At 33.3% G+C, this 21543-nt stretch overlaps 1 protein-coding gene across 1 annotated transcript in view; it reads right to left on the minus strand.

The window, feature by feature from the left end:
- Positions 1–21543, minus strand: part of PCM1 (pericentriolar material 1) — a 98611-nt gene that overhangs the window by 23183 nt on the left and 53885 nt on the right. Inside the window, exons 23-29 of the mRNA XM_008572384.1 lie at positions 16054–16226; positions 15564–15695; positions 11558–11678; positions 9904–10059; positions 9520–9656; positions 3401–3535; positions 758–996 (exon numbers count right to left, since the gene is read on the minus strand). Coding sequence (XP_008570606.1) covers positions 758–996; positions 3401–3535; positions 9520–9656; positions 9904–10059; positions 11558–11678; positions 15564–15695; positions 16054–16226 — 1093 coding nt within the window. The remainder of the gene's footprint in view (positions 1–757; positions 997–3400; positions 3536–9519; positions 9657–9903; positions 10060–11557; positions 11679–15563; positions 15696–16053; positions 16227–21543) is intronic.

Here is a 21543-nt window from a genome sequence, read left to right on the forward strand (position 1 = left end):
GGGAGCAACACCGAGGGTTGCAATCCCGTTGCCGGTCCCCGGTCCGGTACGGGGGCAACACTGAGGGTTGCGATCCGTTGCCGGACACGGAAAAAAGACAAAAGACAAAAAAAAATAAAAATAAAAATAAAATTATCTGAAATTATTTATATCTAGAGTATAAATATCATGAAAAGTGTGAAATACCTGACTCTGTCTACTTTAGATTCTAAAGAAGAATGGCTCTCTCTTTCTATTTGGGACTTGATTTGGTATTCCACTCACGATCAGAAGGTAAAGAAAAGGGTGCAGCCTCCTGGTATGCCTCAAGTAGAGGGGAAACAAACTCATCCAATTTCACATGTGACCAAGACTAATTTGACAGGGTAGAAGAAATTACAGGGATGTGAAATCAAAGCCTCAACTAATTAACAAACATGTGTGCTGGCTGGGAGTGACCTCTGGGTGATTATATTCTTGGAGAATCTATGGGGATTGGCAACAGCCACGACAGGACACTGGCCAAGGACCGGTTTCCAGTCAGTCTCCTTTTTGGAGACCTAAATAAATGAAAATACTGTGAACTGGATATCTAACAATATACATTTAGCATCAATTCCTGTCTTCATTCCTGATCTTTAGCACTGCTGTTGTGCCTGAGATTCAGTATGTGGCTAGCATATATACTGATTTATAATCTGATTAACTAATATCACTTAACTTTTTGCTGAGGTCAAATATGATTTATTAATAATGATCAAAAACTGTATTTACGTGCTAATTATAAATGCCCCTAAAATCAAAATGAATGTTATTTACCTCTTTGGTATAAGACTGTATCACCCCCGCTGCTTCTATTTTCCTTTTGCATCTCTGTTTAACAGTTATACTATTATTATCCAAATCTTGCATGAGCTTAAAGAAAGCCAATTCATTAAACAACACTTCAGATATCTCTACAAGAAGATCTTCTCCACAGTCTTTCAGTTTTCTGCCAGCAAATTTTGCCAATGAATCCTGTTCAAATATAAACCAAATAATTTTAAGATGACAGTATACTTCAATTGTGGATAGAGGGATACAAATTATTAAAAAGTTTAAATTAAATACTTACCTAGAGAAAAACAAATTTATTACTTTCAAGTACTAAAAACTTAAAACTAATAATGAAGACTACTGAGGAAAAACAGGTTAATATTACTAAAGAATATTACTATTATTACTAAGGAATCTTCCTAGTCCTGTTTAAACAGTATACACAAGGGGAGGAAAATAGCATATAGTCATCCATTAGTCCCTACTTTATATAATTGCTAGGCCCAAATAAATAAGATAGGGGATTCCTAATCCCAAAAAAGTTTCCAGACAGCACAGGGAATACATATATACTACTGTAATAAAGCCTAAGTGCTATAAGAGGAAAATACAAAGTCTTTTAAACAGTACCATTACAGTACTTTTAAAGTTTCCCCCTTAAAGCCAACCAGTCATTCTAATTTAAATTTTTCTTCAGAATCAGTTTAAAATTAAACTTTAGTTCTATTCAAACTGAAACGCAACATCATCAAATGAACAAGTCTGCTATGTTCTACACACTCTTTATAAAACCACTTTTTTTCTTTCTTCCTAAAAAATATGGACTATGCTATTTTATTTTATTTTTTTCTATTTTACTTCTCAAAATACATTGTACTCGATTTTCATGCCCCGTTTCCCATTCCTCTCCACCCCCTCCCCCCCGACTATGCTATTTTAAAAACTATGTTCAATGCCCCTACTACCCCCAAAAGACTACCTTATTTAATACAGTCTTGAAAAGAAGTATATATGCTGAATGCATTTTGAAAAAAATTCTCAAACAGGATTCAGAAGGAAAAAAGTAGAAGAGAGTAATCTAAGATCTAGCTCATGAAAACTTTTCAATACTCTGGACAACATTTAATGTAAATTAACTTTAATTGTTCATGTATGCCCCCTTGTGAAAAAAAATCAGGAATGAAGTGAAAGAAAAGCAGTCAAATTTTTAGACTTAGAAAAAAATCTTATTTCCAAATTAATGCTTTGGAATCTCCCCACAATTATAATAGTAGGCAAAACTGAGGAAGAGATGCATGATCTTGATAAGAAGTGTTTAAAGTATAAATAATTTCTCTTTCAAGTTGATTCTATCACGGAGTTATTTTTTTCTGTAGGAATAAACTAGCAAAATATATAAAAATTCATTTATCTAACTGTTATCCTAAACATTTTTAATACTTCAGATATTTCTACAAGATCTTTTCCAGTCTTTCAGTTTTCCTCCAGCAAATTTTGCCAGTGAATACTATTTAAAGGATTCCTACAATCTACAACACCATAGCTGTCATATATTCCTTATAAATTATGTGTTAGTTCTATTAGATTAAATAGAGCCAGGACAATTTAGAAATATTACTGAATTTATGTTAGTCTTAATATTAACAAAATGGAAAATTACAGTTAACAAATTTGCATCAAGCCCAGGGTTTTTAAAAAGTTAATAGACAAAGTATTTATTTAGATAATACTGTATCTAAAACCAGTTTAAAACAAAGGAGTAGGAAGCAAGAAAAAGTTTCACAGGTAAATTTTCTAATAAATATAAAAAGAAAATTGTAATTTCTAATTTGGAGTAATAATACATTATCACTGAACTATCCCAACAGAAAAATATTCAGGTGAATTTAATGGTAAAAATGTTTATTATATGGAGCAAATAAGATATGCTTACTTAACACAGGGTTTGTCAATCTTGACACAACTGACATTTGGGGCTGGATAATTCTTTGTTGTGGCAAACTGTCCTGCACATTGTAGGATGCTCAAGCAGCATGCCTGGCCTCTACCCACTAGATGCCAGTACCTGCCCTCCCCTCTTCCCTTCCTACCTCCTTCTACCCTACCTGCTATAACAAACAAAATGTCTGTAGAGACTAATAAATGTCTCCTGGGAGGCAAAATCTCCCCTAGTTGAGAACCATCACCTTAACATAATTTAAGGTTACCGTTACAGCCTAAAAAATCTCTACAATTGGTATCTGGTTTCTGGCTTCCAATATTTCCTAGATTAGTCAAAAATTATTTTAGAAAAAAATCACAGAATACTTCTAAACAATTCAATACTGGGTAGGAGAAAAATCAAACCAATAAAATTTTATTAGAGTTGGGACAGTCCTTAGAGACAATCAGTGTAAATGAAGATACAGACAGGTCCTAATACAATTTTTTTAATAAAGCCAAGGAAAAGAGTAGCCTTAAAAAGTACTAAAACATCATCCCAAATGAATGCTAGAATGGTGGACAGAAGGCACCTAAATAAATTGTGTATGCCAGAGAATGGAGGGGGAAAAAAATCCTAACCAGATGGTACATACTGGTGAGTCATATAAGTATAAACTGTTACCTGTAATATACTTCCAAGTTGTTTATGAAAAAACTTTACAAACTCTTTGCTCTCATCATTTTGCTGGGTAAGGGTCAAAACCATGCGTCTTACTGCAGTTAGAAGTTGAGAAGAGCATACTTCATCCATGTGTTCCTGAGAAAAAATCCCAGTTGGTTAGGATACTTACCTATTGTTTAAAAAATATTATCTACATGATATGAAATTTTAATTTTCTTGAATAGATGATTCTCAATTTTCAGATATACATATATATTGAAATATTTATTCCTAAGAACAGCCAAACTCTCATCCTACTCACACTGAGGTTTTGGCAATTTTGACCCACCACAGCTAATAATGGCCAGTAAAAAAAAATGGCTGACCCAATGCTTTTCATTACTTCCCTTCTGTTCCTTAAAAATTACCCATGCCATAGTTTCCATTTTTCCTGTCTTCCTGTTTGCAGTTGAGTTACTTTTCAATACTCTTATAACCATATTCACCTTCTACCCAATTTCCTCTCTATTATCTTTAAACTCAGGGTTTCTCAGCCTTAGTACTACTGACATACTATGCACTGTAGAATGTCTAACACCACTAGATACCAGTAGTACCCCCTCCATCCCCCAGTCCTGACAACTAAAATAGTCTCTAGATATTACAGGATGTCTTGAGGGTCAACATCATCCCCTAACTTTCTTAACAAGCCACTTCAAGAAAGTCTTTTCCTAATCTTCCTTTAGAAGCATGTGTGAGCTACAAAATAATCCAAATCATGGTTAACTTTCTGAGGTGAGTCCCTATCTATACAAAGTAATCTCAAGGTTCTAATCCAGTTTCTGTTACTAAATTCATTTAAGCAGATCCTATAACCTTTTCTCAGGTCAATTTTCTGTTTCACTGACTAAACAAATCTGTTAAATGAGGTGTTCAAACCAGATGATGTCTAGGGTCCCTTCTTATTAAGTTCATTAAAGAAAAATTCATGTGTCAAGGCAAGCAATAAAAAAGACAATAGTCTCTGTCTTCAAAGGGACAAATACTAGTAGAGGAGTCAGAAACAAAAATAATCACTAATAGCTCTGTGCTGTTTAGCAGTTGATACTTTTTTAATTGCAAAGACTTTCTTATCACATAACAGGAGCTAGCTCACAGGTGATATCACTTGCCTGAATTAAGTGCTATAAGGAGCTGTGATAGCTAGCATATTAGAGGCAACAATAAATATCTCTAAAAAAGTTAATATTTCAGGGCCGGCCCGGTGGCGCACTGCTGTAGTGCGCCGCTTGGGAAGCGCGGTGGCGCTCCCGCCGAGGGTTCGGATCCCACATACAGACCAGCTGCTCACTGGCTGAGCGAGGGGCGGGAGCAACACCGAGGGTTGCGATCCCGTGGCCGGTCCCGGCCCGGTACGGGCGTGACACTGAGGGTTGCGATCCGTTGCCGGTCACGAAAAAAGACAAAAAGGAAAAAAAAAAAAGTTAATATTTCAGCCAGGAAGAAAAAAGTGAAGGTGTTTTACATTTTGGATAGAGGGGACAACTTGTACAAAGGACCGATATGTGGAAAAGTTAACAGCAGGGACAGGAAAAGTACACCAGATCCAGTAGTGAAGCCTCTTGAAAGCTAAAGTTTGCATATGATCCTGCTTAGTAAACATTCACTTCATACCTATTATGATAGAAAATCTAGGTAAAAGATAAGAATATAAATTAAGGTTATGCTACCAGAGAGCAGAAAGTAAAATTGACTGCTTTTAGGGGAAGAATTGATTTTTGACTCACTGGTAGCAGATGAATAAGAAAGTCAAAAAGTCTAGCTTAGTTGACTGGGTATGATGCTGAGATTAACAAGAGTTCTATAATCCTAAAAAAAAAGGAGTCAAGATCTGAAGTAAAATGAGACATAATAACTAAATATAGATAAAATCAGATCATACTCATTTTGTTGGTCTCAGAAGCTTTCTGAAATGCTAAATGTAATAAGGAAATCCTTATTTAATGATATCACTTAAATCAGGGCTAACAGCTGAAACAAAGGGGATTAGTTTTAAGGAAGTGACCAAGATTAGTTTTGTAGTTTAAGTAACTCTAGCAATTCTAGTAGCTCTTAACAGGTTAACGTGAGTACCTGTTAAATGAAGTGTCAGAAGACTTTAGCCAGCTAAAATATCATTAATATTTCCTAATATATTAGATATTTAAGATAGATTATTACTTTCTTTTTTTTTTTTTTTTCCTTTTTTTGTCGTTTTTCGTGTCCGGCAACTGTAGCAGTGCGCCACCGGGCCGGCCCTAGATTATTACTTTCAAAAAAATTATTCCAATTCTTTTAAGTTCATGACTTTCTAAAAATTTTATAAACTCTTAAAGTGATTTATATTTTGCCCAAGAATTAAATGTTTTTATAACTAATAAATTCTGAACAAAGGGCTATATACCAATTCATTTAACTCTGCCATCAAATCAGATACAAAAAAGTAAATGCAATAAATTTCCTAACTGAAGACTGTATTCCCTAAGCATAAAGCTAAATCATTTAGAGTTTTTGTTCTTTAGAAAGTAATTGTATATATCAAATAAATGTTACTAAAAATATACCTAACTTAATTTTAAAAGATATGTTTACAAGTATTTATTGTATTACTCATGACAGAATAAAAACATAGAAGAAAAAGGCAACACTTCATGCCTAAGATAAAAGCAAACAATAACTTAGATAATTAAAGTCAATTCACTTGAAGTAATGGTTTCAAACTCTCAAATAAATACCTATCTATAAGAATATTTTCTTATAATTTATACGACTATAAACACATATATTCCTTTTTGGGAAGTGAATATATATATTTACAAATAGGAGATAAATTCACAGAACAATTGGTAAAACTGATGTATTTATGTCTTATCTCTTCACGTTCCCTTTACCCAGTCTCTGGGAAGATACATGCAAAAAATTATGATCCTTTGTCATAAGTCCTATAGTGAAGGCATGAACCAAGTATCCAGAAACAGTGAAGAGAAGGAGAAATTCTGCCTGTAAAGACATGCAGTAACATTTGGGCTGGCTCCTGAAGAATAAGATTAACTGACAGAGAGGAGTGAAGGGCATATAATGAGGGCAATGTGCCTTTTTACAAAATGTCAACACACAAGTTATGGGGGAAGAAATAGTTAAGAGGTTAGGACCAGCCTTCAAAATGTTTTATGAATAATGATGAATCTGATCTTTACCCTACAGGCCAGTTATTTCCAAACTATACTTTATAAAGTCTAAAGAGCTTGATTAGTTTGAAAACCACAGTTGAGATTTGAGGGTCCACTTACTCAGTAAACACTTATCGTATGAATGAATGAGTGCCTACACTAAGGCACCATTCTTTGACAGTGACCAAAACAGACAAACAAATCTGACATTATGGAGCTTACATTTTAGTAGGGGGAGACAGACATCTCACCCCAGTTAGACTAGCTATTATTGAAAAGATAGAGAATAACAAATGCTGGCAAGGATGCAAAGAGAGGGGAACACTCCTACATTACTGGTGGGACCCAAGAAGGGTCACAAGTAGAGCCACAGGAAAGAGATGAGAGACTACAGATTTGCATCCCCATGGCCCAACCCAGGAGAGACAACTACTTGCGCAACCCATGTGACTGCCATGACCTGGAGAGAGATATATGCAGAGCCCTGGAGCCCTCATAGAGTACAGAAACCCAAAACAGCCAAACAGAGTTCAGTAGAAAATTCCAAGTCACTACCAACCCATCCCCCAACAAGGGGAAGCAAAGACCCAGGAGGAGCCACCGACAGTAGGAATGAAAAGTTAGAAGAGGAAGCAAACAGAGACAGTAAGACCATTTAGGAGCTGTTGCAATTGCCCAGGAAAAGGCTGTTTCTCTGTATTTACTTGGAATACTTTGGGCACAGTCAGATGACCCTATCTTTCCTCTTGGCTAAAAAGTCAGATACTCAGCTCAGCTGTCTTCAGAGAGAGCAGTTTCTACAATTACTTTCTTGAAGATCTCTCTTCTCTTAAAATATTCCAAAGAGAGCAATTACTTTTCACTGAAGGAAGAAATATCAGCGTATGGAAGCAACTCCCTGTTCTCAACATCTTATAAAAAAATTAAAATGCAAGTCAGTTGTAAGAAATGATCTCAATGACAACGTATTTTGCAATTTCCCATATCTGAATGAAAACACTTTTAGTTTTTAAAATGTCCATTTTAGGGCTGGCCCGTGGCTCACTCGGGAGAGTGCGGTGCTGATAACACCAAGGCCCCGGGTTCAGATCCCATATGTAGGGATGGCTGGTTCGCTCACTGGCTGAGTGTGGTGCTGACACCACCAAGTCAAAGGTTAAGATCCCCTTACTGGTCATCTTTTTAAAAAAATAAATAAATAAATAAATAAATAAAATGTCCATTTTAAATTAGAATGTAAAGAGTGCCATCTCAGAAAAAAGTCCTGTCTTCATATTTCATTTCTTACGTACTTCTTTTTCTGCCCTATTCAATGTTCTTAAACACAATTAAAGTACTGCTTACCAGTCTCACATTCTCACTGTTCGTAGGAATATAAATTGGTTAACTTTTCTGAAGGACAATTTAGCCCAATGTCTCAAAAGCTTTAAAAATATTCATGCCCTTTGAGCTAGAAATTCTGAGAATTATTTCTAAAGAAATAGTGGATACATTTTTAAATTTAGCTAAATCACTGAAGTGCTTATAATAGTGAAAAAGAAACTACAATAAACATAAATGTTTAACAACAGGGACTAGTAAAATAATTAATAAAAATTCTATCCTATGAGTACTCAACCCTCACAGGAGCAATCAACATAACTAACTACTGGCAGTCCTTCTTGGTCTGCCAGAGTTGTCTGGTTATTCCTTTTTTGCATAACTTCTAAATGTTGGATCTCCTGGTCCTGCACACCCTAGTTCTAGGCTCCTTTCTATTCTCATATATAGCACCGTGGCTTTAGGTAACATCATCTATATGCTATAAACGACCCTATCAACTGTGCCTGGCATTAGCTGAATAGCCAAATGACAACCTGACCTCTCTATATGGCTAACAAGCAGTTCAAATTTAAAATCCAAAATAAAACTCTTTGACCTCCCTCTTCTCCCAAGTCTTGTCTCAGTAAATCCTATTTCCTTCAGGCCAGTTTTCTCTTATTTCCCAACACCCTAACCATTAATAGTACCTTGTTGATTCCCAAAACACATCCCAATCATCTATTCCTACCCATCTCCATCACCATCACCTCTGTCTAAGTCACTATCATTTCTCATCTGATCTCACTGCACTCCTAACCCTCTATATCAATTCTCCAGAAACAAACCAGTTTTATTTCTATCATTTAAAATCTTCTAGGACTTGCCTTCAAATGTCAGAAAAAGTCCAAACTTCTAACTATGGCCTATAATGTTCTATATAACTAGCCTGTGCCCCCCTCAACTTAATCTCATGCAAATTTCCTCCAACCACACAGGCCTTCCAAACATGTCAAGCTAATTCCTACCTTAAGGCCTTTTTACTCTGTCTGGAATGATCTTGGTTTAAGCTGGATCCTTATTTGCACCTCTGCTTAAATGTTCCCTCTTAAGAAGCTTCCCTTCCATCCAGTGTAAAATAGACACCATCATATCACCAAATTCTAATTCTCTGCATGGCACATATACCTGATATACATTTACTTATATGTTTTTTATTTTCTTCTGATATTTTAGTCTGTCTTCCCATCCTAGCACATAAGCTCCATGAGAGCAAAGGCCTTGACTTGTTCACCACAGTGTCCACAAAACCTGGCATAAAGTAGGCATTCTATAAATATTTTTGAATAAATGAATATTGTGTAACCATTAAAAAATACACACTCAAAAAATGATCTAGAAAGATGTTTACGGTTTCATAAGTAAAAAAAGCAGAATGCACATATTCATGTACAAAACTGTACAGAAAGGCTCACAAAACGTTGGTAGGGCGATCTCTGGGTGATAAAATTATGGATGATTTTCAGTTTTTTTCTTTTGTTTACCTATATTTTCAGAATTTATTATAAACAGAACTTTTGTATGAATTAAAAACACATAAAGTTTACTTGTTTTAAAAAAAGTACTGCTTACCTTCAAAAAAGGAATGACTTCTTTCATAATTGCTTTAATTTGCCGGTCCAGCTGCTGAGTATCAATTCTAGGACATGGGATGGTAGAAACTCCACTTACAGGTTGTTGTGAACTATGACTTTCAATAATGGGAGTTTCTATTTTTAAAAAGAAAATATTTTAGCTAAACAAAGCCTATGATGTGCATTTATACAAAATTTTAAAGAAATTCATTATTAAATTGATGATTTTCTGCTAAAATAATACAAAGAAATATCTGTGTAGTTTTAGCACCCCTAACAATTAAAAGAAAGCAATAATAAAACCACACTTATATATCAGGTATGGCTTTTAATTTTTTATATGAAACTACTACTATTACTTCTCATCAATCCAAAAACACACCTAAATTATTAACTGTAGTAGTGGCAGGAGCACCATCTTCATCCTCAATAATCCTGCAGGTGCATCTCATATTTGAGTTACTTTCAGCCTCAGTCTTCATACGCTCATATTCCCTCATTCGGGCTAATGCTTGATCTAAGTGAATCACAGTGTTACCTGCATTTGGAATAAAAATATTTCTAGAATACATAAAAGCAAACTTTTTCATGTGTTTCTCAAAATGTATTAATAAAAAAATACCATCTGAAGCATGAAAAATTAGCTTTAATAAGTTCCAGATACTATACTAGCTGGGCACTCCATATACATCATCATATTTATTCACTGAAATCTTAAAATAACCCTAAAGTAGACAGCACTCTCATTTTCAGAGAACTTAACTTGACCAAGGTTTCACAGCCCGTTAAATGTAGAAACAGGGATTTGAACTTTGATTCTGAAGCCCATATTTATTTCACTACATCATGTTGCTTCATTTAAACATTACAAAGAAAACAAATTCTAAAATGTCATGCACATTCTTATGAAAACAATCAACCTAACATGAGCAAATAAAGTAAGGAAAAGGCCCATCAATGAGATTTCCTAACTTACTCTCACACAAATTTACTCCAACCACATAAGTTTCCTCCAACCTATTTCCACTTCAACAAAGCTAGTCATGAAGAGTTTTGAGAAAAAAAATCAGAAATGAAATAATATTGGTACGACTCAAAGTCATCAAAGTCACTCAGAAAAAGAGGGACAACCTAAGGGGAAGTGGGTTGACCACAGAATAATTTTTCTCTATAATGGGATGAGCTCAGTACAGACTTGATAAGTATTCACTCAGATGGCAGCTAGGGCTTAAGAGTCCTTGATGATCAGGATAAACCAAAAGACATTTTGTCAAGGCTTGAACCTTTGCTTTGTAGTGAAAAATGCCTTTGAAATCATTTAAATAACCTTCTCATCATATGAACAAACAGTAGAATAATGAAACATTAGATTATTTCACCAAAGTGCCCTAGAGGACTGAATACTCGGGTATCTTTCAATAGGCCACAGCCTAGAAAATGTATCAGGTACCTATACAGTTTTCTTTTCCCTAATCTCCTTTCTAACTCTAGGACTCGAGTTTTTTCCCCTTTCAAGTTATGCAATCCTCTAAGCCTCTTTTGCTTTACTGATTTTTTTTTTAAAAAAGTGTCATGACTTTGGGTTACCTAGGGTTTATCAATACAGGTTATTTATGCTACGAAATTTGAGTTCTTATCTGAAATTATGAAGTTAAATTTTTTACTGAAAATGTGATTGAATGAGTCCTAAATTTCTCCCATTAAGTAACTGCATGACCTTAAAGAATGACCTTCCCTTAAGGAAAAGGAAATTAACATTTTCTGAACTCCTTTAAGTATTATTCATGCTCCTTTTTACAAGAATACAGCAAGGTAGATAAGATACCCATTTCCTTAGAATATGCAGTCAGATGATTCACCCAATGTCAAAGATAATTAACAGAAGACTCTTAAATTTAGACTGATGGATACTTAAGTCCATGTTCTTTCAACCACATCTTCCCTTTCTAGACTTTTGCTTTCTCATCAATGCAATTCAAAGACTGTATTAGATCAACTTAAAGTCATGTTCTAAGACCATAAAAAATTCTGCTTACCTAGATCATCTGTTGCAAAAGGCTCAAAATTTGAAGATACGGACATGACACTAGTGTTATCAGCATCATTTTGCTCACTTATTTTATGTGTTTCTCTTTCAAAGTTTTTCTCAAAAGTTTCCTAAGTTATAGTAAAACAAACAAAAATCACTAATACTTCTTTTAAAAATTTTATGATAAATATTAAAGATCTAAGGGAAACTAAATATTTGCATAAAACTATATACATGTAAGAGATATTCATAAGTTACATGAGCATGCCATCCAAACAAGATATAACCAGTTATGAAAGGTCAAATAGAGTCACAGAGAACACTAACATATTAAATAACTGTGGAGAACATTTGACATTATGTAGCTGAAAATACATAGAACCAGCTACTGATTAAATTCTAAATTGGCAAAGTTGACATTTTAAATTATTCTTACATCTTTAGGGACATCTCCTATCTCCAAACTCTAACAATGTCTAGTACCTTACTATACCTGGTTGTCTCATATCAGAAGAAAACCATAACAGCACCATTCTTTTTAAAAATCAACTTTATTGAAATATTACTTACATTAGTCATGCACCCATTTTAACTGCAATATCAGAAGAAAACCATAACAGCACCATTCTTTTTAAAAATCAACTTTATTGAAATATTACATTAGTCATGCACCCATTTTAACTGCAGTTTGATGAGTTATGACAAATGTATACACTCATGTAATAAACTCCCTTAAAGATAAAGACCATTTCCATCAGCCCAGAAAGTTTCTTCATACCCTTCTAAAGTCAATCTCCACCACATTCCACTCATGATTTCTATCAGTGTAGATCAGTTTTGCTGGTTCTAGAACTTCATATAAATGGAACCATATGGCATATTCTCTTCAGTGTCTGGCTTCTTTTGCTTAATATGTTTCTGAAATTTATCCATGTCATGTATTTCTTAACGGCTGAATAGTTTTCCATTGTATGGATATTTTACAGCTCCAGTTTGAGGAGATCATGGCTAAACATGCTATGGACATTACCGCACAAGTATTTTTGTGGACATATATTCTCATTTCCATTAGATGAATTACTAAAAGAGAAAGTGTTGAGTCACATGCCAAGTTTACATTTATAAGAAACTGCCAAACTGCTTTCCAAAGTGGTTGTGCAATTTTAAATTCCCATAAGCAGTGTGAGAATCCCAACTGCTCTACATTCTCACCAACACTTCTTATTGTCCATCTTTTTCATTTTAGCCATCCTGGGGGTGTGAGGGAGTATCTTGTGTGGTTTTAATTTGCATACTAGCCATTCCTATATCTTCTTTTATGATGTGCCTGTTTAAATCTCTTACCCATTTTTTACTGAATTGTTTTAGGAATGAGTTATAAGAGTTCTTTATATAGTCCAGATACAAGTCATTTGTCAGATATATGTACTGGGACTATTTTCTCCTAACAAGATCTTTTGAAAAGCAGGAAGTTCTTATTTTTATAGTCTAACATCAATTTTTTTCTTTTATAGTTAGTGCTTTCTGTGTTCTAAGAAATTTTTGCCTATGTCAAGGTCATGATGATTTTGTCCTGTTTTCTTTCAGAAGTTTCATATTTTTAGCTAATAAGTCATTTCAAATTAATTTTGGGTAGAGTGTGATGGGGTGGGGTGGGATTTCCACTTACATTTTGATTGAAACATTTCACAATTGTGTCCCTTCTCCTATCTACTGATCTTTTTTAAGTCTTCTATCTTCGATTATAAAATGAAAAGATTTGTCTGATTAAACGGAACTCAGGCAGTAGGGAACATGTTTTAAGAAATCGGGAAACCATTTTGTTGCTTCTCCGAGTAAGACCTGAAGATAGATGTGCTTTTACCATTTTATTAGCACACAAAGTAGAAGATGCAAAGTGTTTTTTCTCTTCCTAAACCTCAATTCCTCCACTCCATCCTCCTTGATGCCTATTCTCACTTTTATTTCTCTCTTCCCTGAGCAAGACTCTGACATACCCTCAAATGTGTATAAAAGCTCTATAAATGGAGTTCAAAGAACCTTGGCCTAGGAGCATGGAGAATGAGACTCTAGATCTGTCTTGGTAACCACTAACCATGTAGTTATTTATATTAAATTTAAAATTTAGTTCTCCAGTGGTATTTGCCACATTTCAAGTGCCCACTAGCCACATGCAGGTAATGGCTAATGTAATAGACAATATAGATATAAAACATTTCCATCACTGTAGAAAGTTCTACTGGACAGTGCTGCTCTAGATCTGTGGGAATGAATACTGGATGCTGTGCTGCTGTTGCTGATTAAACGGCTTTAGTAAAAGAGATATTGACATTAATGCTTAAATTTAAATTTTGGAAGAAAAATGAAAGAAATGATTTAGTTACTGAAAAATAATGCTACTTACAGTTATTTATGCCAAGTCCCTATTTATCAAGGAGTACAGTATCTTTAAATTTTACTTAACTTTAAAACCTTGTCAGGTTAATTTTATCCTAAATTGTTGGTCAATTTTCAAAATTTACTATCAATGGTGAAGACAAATGAGCTCAAATCCTTTAAACTAAATGGAAGTAATGCTGCCTGTATGAAACTTGGATAAAAAGGGAAGCACTGGCATTAAGCATATAAAATTACTGAAAAAATATAGCTAAGAACAAAGACTCTTCACTCTCCCTCAAGTTATTTCAATGCCCAATAAATATTAATATAACCTAACATCTCCTACTTTTTATGTATACAGCTGGACTACTTTTCATTCCCACAAAAAGGAGTACACGATCTTCATTAGTTGTAAGAACAATTAATCCAAAGTAGCAAGTACTTACACTAATTTATATATGACATTGTAAAGTCAAAATCATGTAGTTTTTAAACACAGGTTTATGTTCATAGTAGTACACGACTTGGAACTTCATAGAGAAACATTTTAAGCAGAGAAGATGAGTTGGGGAAATATTGTTTGAAACATGAATATAAGTTAAAAAGCAAAAATTAAGAAAAAGTCTCAATAGGTGTAAGGAAATTTACTATAGCTGAAGAACAGACAAGAAAAATACTATTTCTCAGAAAAAAACTTAATGTGTTACCACATTTCAACAACGAGCAGTGCTTCTAACTCTCTACCTATAGCAGATATTTGCTAATTAATTATTGCACTTTTAACCCATGGATCTCCAGGTGCTAAAGTTGCTGTAAAAAACATATGTATTTGCTATCCTAGAGTCACATAAACTTTTACAATATAATCAAGGTCTGAGCCTTTAAACAGGTGATTTCCAAATACCTAGCACATTGCCTCCTCCATATCAAAGTAGTTTTGTCATTCAGTCATTCAATCAACTATGTGCTAAGTGCTATTTGGAAGACATAGTTTACTGAATTTATACCATTCTTCTCTTTTTCTAGGCCCTTTTTACTTTGGTCAAAATTTTCTCCATCAATTCGAATAAAATAAGCTCCTTTTTTTTCCTATATGACTTTCTTTTGTCTAGGCTTTTTTATTTTTTTTAAGCTCCCTTTGGTCAAAATTTTCTCCATCAATTCGAATAAAATAAGCTCCTTTTTTTTTCCTATATGACTTTCTTTTGTCTAGGCTTTTTTATTTTTTTTTTTTACCCAAAGACCCAATTTATCTTGAATTTATTTATTTATTCGAGGGTTCTTACTGTGGTCTACTTGCTGTCTGGTTTACTGATTGTCTTGAATGAACATAACATATATTTACTAAATGTCTGTTAAGAGTCAGCCCCTATGTCGGACAATGGAGATGTACTTATGGCTATTTTAGACCTCATAATCTATCATTTATACATCATTTTTGGTGTTTGCTGCCATATTTTGATTGTGTTTTATACTTCACCCTCAAAATAAAGTAATACATTATACTCAGCTTTTTTAAAAAAGCTAAAAATCAAATATATTAAGTATACTCACAATTTGACAACAACCTATTTAACTTTTGTTTATTGCACACTGAAATTATATCTACATTTCACCAGTCATTATCAGCTTACATCATCAGTAGTAGCAAGGCTTTCACTGGGAGTAAGTTCTGAGTTTGATGCTATCCAAGTACCAGAGTTCACTGACTTTACATTTTCCCCATCTTTTTCATGGCTCTCGGAAATATGTCTGGATACTATGTCCTGAATAAGGAAATAAGACAATTATTTATATAAAACATATATGCTTAATTACAAATTTACATTACAAATTTAAAAGCAGAAGCAGATACAAAAATAAATGTAATACTTCTCACAGGTTAAGTGTAAGGAAGAAATAACATTAAAGATAAAACACTGAAAAAATTGCTCAAAAAGAGACTTTATCTTAAAAGCTACTTGAGCTATAAAAGAAGTTTTAAATAAAATATCAATAAAGCACATAGAAAACAGACCAAAATACACATGGAACAGGACAAGCTTTAGTCTAAGGAGGGAACCAGATATAATAATGAAGAAAAGTGTTAACCAGATAGGAAAAAGAATATTAGGTAACAGATACCTGCAATGCATATAAAGCCCTCTGTCTCAAGTAGTCTGTATTAAGTAGCTGAAGCTCATGGAAAAGTTCAATAAGAAAATGTGGACGAGATTCATTTTGAGAAATTAATGTAGCTACTTCAGAATAAATAGTATCCCGCAAAGCTTCGAACATGGAAAAATCACTCCCAGTTTCTGGAAGATATAAAAGTTCAGGAAGTTAATACTGATAATATACTGTTTTGACAAATTCTACAACCTTGCATCATTACTCTCACCTATAAATTACTTAAAAATCAGAACACAATTCTTTTCAGGGCTTTTAAAGTAGAAAAAGAAGCTAAAAATTACCAAGATAAAATTATCACAATAAATACTATGTATTAAAGAAATGTTTAAATGAATGAATAACATTATCTAACATTACTAAGAACGGCAGTTATTTCTGGTCATATAAAACATCTGGGCAATTTTATACACTTCATGGGAATAATCAGTGAAACTCAGCTCTTGAACAGAATAAGCTAAGTGCAAATATTTTTTTTCTTTGCTAACATGAAATCATTACAGAAAAAAAAATTAATTTTGTTAATGTTGATAAAAACAAACTGAATGCTGCCAATGAAAGTTACTATATTGGGGGCCGGCCCGGTGGTGCACTCGGTAGAGTGCGGCGGTGCTCCCGCCGAGGGTTCGGATCCCATATAGAGACCGGTCCGCTCACTGGTTGAGCGCGGTGTGGGCACGACACCAAGGGTTGTGATCCCGTTACCGGTCACGAAAAAAGACAAGAAAAGGAAAAAAGAAAAAAGAAAAAGAAAGTTACTATATTAAGGTCTAGCCAGTTAGGTCTACTGATTCTCAAATCTCATCTATCATGCTAATGAATAACTGAATTTGTAACTATAACATAATAGGTCGATTTCACTGTAAATCTCTTATTTATATACTCGGTATAAAGTAGAACATGCAGTGACCCAACTAAAGTTTTCAGTTTCACAGAATCTAGACGTCAATATTTCAGCTACAATTTTGCTACATATATTTTTTGATAACACAGAATTATCACTCTTAGAGATATATGTCATACCCTTAATTTTAAGAGTACAGATTAGAAATTGTTCCCATTTTGATTTCTCTATGGAAAAAAAATCTCCAGGTGGTTTTACTAGCTATCAAATTCTGTGAACTTTCTAGAACAATAGTTGAACCTCAAGTAGCTAAATATTCAAATTCTGCAAAAATCAGTGATAAGTTTCTTAGAAAGAGAACTAAAAATGTTGAAAGTTTTAATATATTGTGCTTTCAAATAAATGTACTAAGATAATAAAGATTTAATTCATTTTTGCAAAAGAGGGACAAGAAAATGCAAAAGGAATATGCTCTAATGGCAGAACTTTCCCCTAATTAGCTAAATAATTTAACATCTTGAGGTCTCAATTTTCACAAGCATAAAATAATAATAATAATTTCCCTATCTTGCCTCAGTTATGAGTATAAAATGAATTAACATACTAAAGTTCTCTCAGTAGTTTTAAAATGTTCAAATATGATATATTGTTACAAAAATGACATTTATTGTAAGCAGGAACTAAAACTGTCTCTAAGATATCTCAGCTTATAGGAAAAATCTAGATAAGAAGATATGACCTGATATGCAAACTTTGAATTTACATACTATATTGAAGTTTGGCCAGTTCAATTTTGAAAACATTTATTTCAAAGCTCTAAGAACAAAGTATATTTAGTGATGTCTTTAATATCTCTGTGATAAAGTTATCACTCCAAATTACATAACATTAAAAATTAAAGTATTCCAAAATAATGAATTATGCTAAATACAAGCATCATCCCTCCCTACTGGAGTTGAGAGATAGAACGTTTATGCCAGTTTCTCCTCCTGGACTAAAACTGATTAGCTTTGGCTAGAAAAATCCCTTGTATTAGTCAGTTTTCTCTGATCCCATATTGTTTTTATCCTATCTTCAGAGTTCTTTTCTTTTGGAAGTGCAACTGATATATTCAGCTTTATCAGCTCTACATCCTTGTTTAACTTCTTCAAATTCCCCAAGAGTCTTTTATTTTTCACTCGTGTATAGCTGAAGGAGGAGTTAAGGAATATTTACAATTCTAAATAATACAGAACCATATTTAATGAAAATACACACTTTAGAAACAAAATAGATCAAAAAAGCATTTTGATCATAGTCTTTGCATGCAACCTAAATAATACAGAACCATATTTAATGAAAATACACACTTTAGAAACAAAATAGATCAAAAATAGCATTTTGATCATAGTCTTTGCATGCAACAGTTAGTTGTTCTTGTTTGGTGGTTTATTTTGGGATCAGAATGTGTTTTGGGACCAGAAGTGTTTAGGATTTTGGACTTTTTTCAGTTTTTGGAATATTTGCATTATATTTACCAGTTTAGCATCCCTAATCTGAAAATCCAAAATCTGAAATGCTGCATTGAGTATTTCCTTTGAGTACCATTTTGGTACTCAAAGTCAGAGTTTGGATCATTTCAGATTTCAGATCTTCAGATTAGGGATACTTAACCTGTATTTGTTTCCAAAAAATATTAATGTTTTTACCACTTAAGAAATACATAATAAACAACTTCAAATACTAAATCATAAAAAAGGTTTATATTACCCTTATAAATGTGTTGGTTAGGTTACATACACTAAAACAAAGTGAAAACAAGAAAAGCAGCCAATTTTACCAACCAAGAATTATAAATGAAAGGCTTCAGAATTTTATGAAAATGAATTATCTTTCACTTTTACAACAGCTACATAACTTATATATATACTAAGCTAAATATAAAAAAATCAGAACAATAAAACTAAGGATTTTAGGACAAATGGAAAAATATTAACAGAAAGTGGACACCAAAACTAAGCAGATTGTTACCTGGCACTTCATTGCATGCATTTCTGTTAGACTGCTGTAGTATTCTCCTAGTATGGGCTGTAGGAAAGGGCAGACATAAGGATGAACATAAAATGTGTATGCGTATTAAAGACAGGTTCCGTAATATGAATAAGTGAATGAAAAAAAGGAATAAGCAAATTTCTTTAAAATTGTTTGCCTGAATTGAAATGTTACCACAAGGTCTGGTTTATGCTCTATTTAAAATTAATCTCAATGAGAAAAATTAAAAAAGGAATAAGCAAATTTCTTTAAAATTGTTTGCCTGAATTGAAATGTTACCACAAGGTATGGTTTATGCTCTATTTAAAATTAATCTCAATGAGAAAAATTTCAGAACGTTTACTATAAATTTATACTAATGTGTCTGATGATGACTATTCATAATAAACATATCTTTCATTTTTAGAAGCACACCCGTCAATGTGAACCTCCCACAACTCTGGAGGGAGAAGAAGACTGCATGATTATTAGTCATATATACCACACTCTAATAATCATATATTATGGGTAGAACAACAAGTGTTACTACATGTTATAAAGAATTTTAGTGTATTAGTTAAAACTAAAAATAAATCTTTTTAGAATGGGAATACATAAATATACACAAATGTATATTTCAAACATTTTTTAATTCACCAATATTCAATCATTATATTTTTCCAAGTGACAGTAATAAGGTCTTAAATACTATGACCAATTATTAATTTAATTGGGGTGAGGGGTGGCTGGTCAATACAGGATTCAAAATCCTTGACCTTTGTATTACAAGGCCAAGCTATAACCAACTAAGCTATCTGGCCAGCCCCAGTTATTAATTATTTAAATAACTAATACATAATTTATTAAGCCTTTCAATTTAGTGCCCTTCCTCAACCTCCAATTTCACTATTTAGTGAAAGAAGATGAAAATTATAAAATTTTGGTAAAATTCTGGGTTCAGGAAAATAGAATTGATATTTTTGCCAAAAGGATCCTGGACTTTACAGAAGACCAGGCTTCAAAGTTAAGCTCATATTGCTAGGAAATGGTAGAGCTTAAGGAAGTCATTTCAAAATACAAACAAATGTTTGTATGTTTGTTTTCTGATCACAAAAGTAATAAATACCCATTTAAAAAGTTTTAGACTACATAGATGAGTTTTTAAATGATACAACAACTATTAACATTTTGATGCATTTTCTTTCAGTCTTTTTTCATTCAAATTTTTGCTTACACATAGTTGGAATCACATTGTTCAAACATTAAATCTCAATTTTTCTTTTTTTTACTTTTGTTTCCCAAGGATGAATTCCTACAAGTATAATTACTGGGCTAAGGGAATAACTTTTGAAAACTTTCAAGAAAAGCTCTACTAGTTTATATTACCCACCCCTTTATAAGTGCTGGGGGAAAAAAGGTACCCTCTCTGACTATACTTCCTTATCTGAAAAATGGAAATAAAGCCATACAGTATGAGGTTCATATGCAATGTGTTGCTAATTTGTAAATAATAAAGCTTGATACAAATGGTAGTTGCTATCATCTTCATCAAGGGTCTTATTGACAACTGAGATTATGAGTCTATATTTACTGCCTCCCTTTCCATATTTCTTTGAGATATACTTATTTTTATAAATCAAGAAAGTACCAGTATTTACTCAAAATGGCAAATACACATGCCTCCATTCATGCAATAAACACTTAACTGAGAGCCTACACTATGTCATTTAAGATACAAATATGAAAAAGTATTATGTGCTGCCAAGGGACAGATACAGACACTTAAACAGGTAAACACTACATAATGTGATACAGGCAACAACATAGCTTTACACAGGCTACAATGGAAACAAAAAGGAGAAAGGGGAAGTTATCCCAGCTTGGATTAGGGTGCACTTTCAGGGTTCCAGAATTCAAATTTTATTAAGAGTCCGGCAGAGAAAAGGGCTTACAAAGGGCAAAAAGGACTTGAGGCAGAAAAGACATCTGTTGAAGTGAGAAACAGCATGATAGTTATAGAAAAACTCCAGTTCAGTGCCACCGAAAAAATAAATTTTAAGGCAGAGGGTTGTGAGAAATGAGTCTGGAGAAGCAGGAAGGAACCAAATCTCTGATGGCCATACTTAAGGTATACATACTTTATCCCATAGGCATGGTGAAACCAAAGGTTTTAAGCCAAGGAGTGGTATGATTACATATCTAATTTTTATTCAGATAAGATTTTCAGAATTTCAAATATAAGGTTTTCAGAATTTCAAATTACGAGTTTCACATTCATGTAACTATTCTTTGTTTAGAAAAAAACTCTATTAAAATGTGTATAAAAACTAGCATCACAACAACAAAACATATATCCAAGTTTACATTTCTTGATATCAAGGAATGTGTTGCACAATCTCTACTATAAAACCTCCACATGATAAAAACGTGTGATTGACCAGCTGTAAAACTTGCTTTAATGCAGCTTTTCAAATCTAAGATGAAGAACTCCTTAAATTAAAGCAAAACAAAAAAGAACATACCTGAAGATATTTCTGTAGACCTACTACATTTTATTATTTTTTCCAGCTGCTCATGATTCTTTCTGCTGA

This window comes from Galeopterus variegatus, unplaced genomic scaffold (assembly GCF_000696425.1).
Source record: "Galeopterus variegatus unplaced genomic scaffold, G_variegatus-3.0.2 Scaffold778, whole genome shotgun sequence".
NCBI lineage: Eukaryota > Metazoa > Chordata > Mammalia > Dermoptera > Cynocephalidae > Galeopterus > Galeopterus variegatus.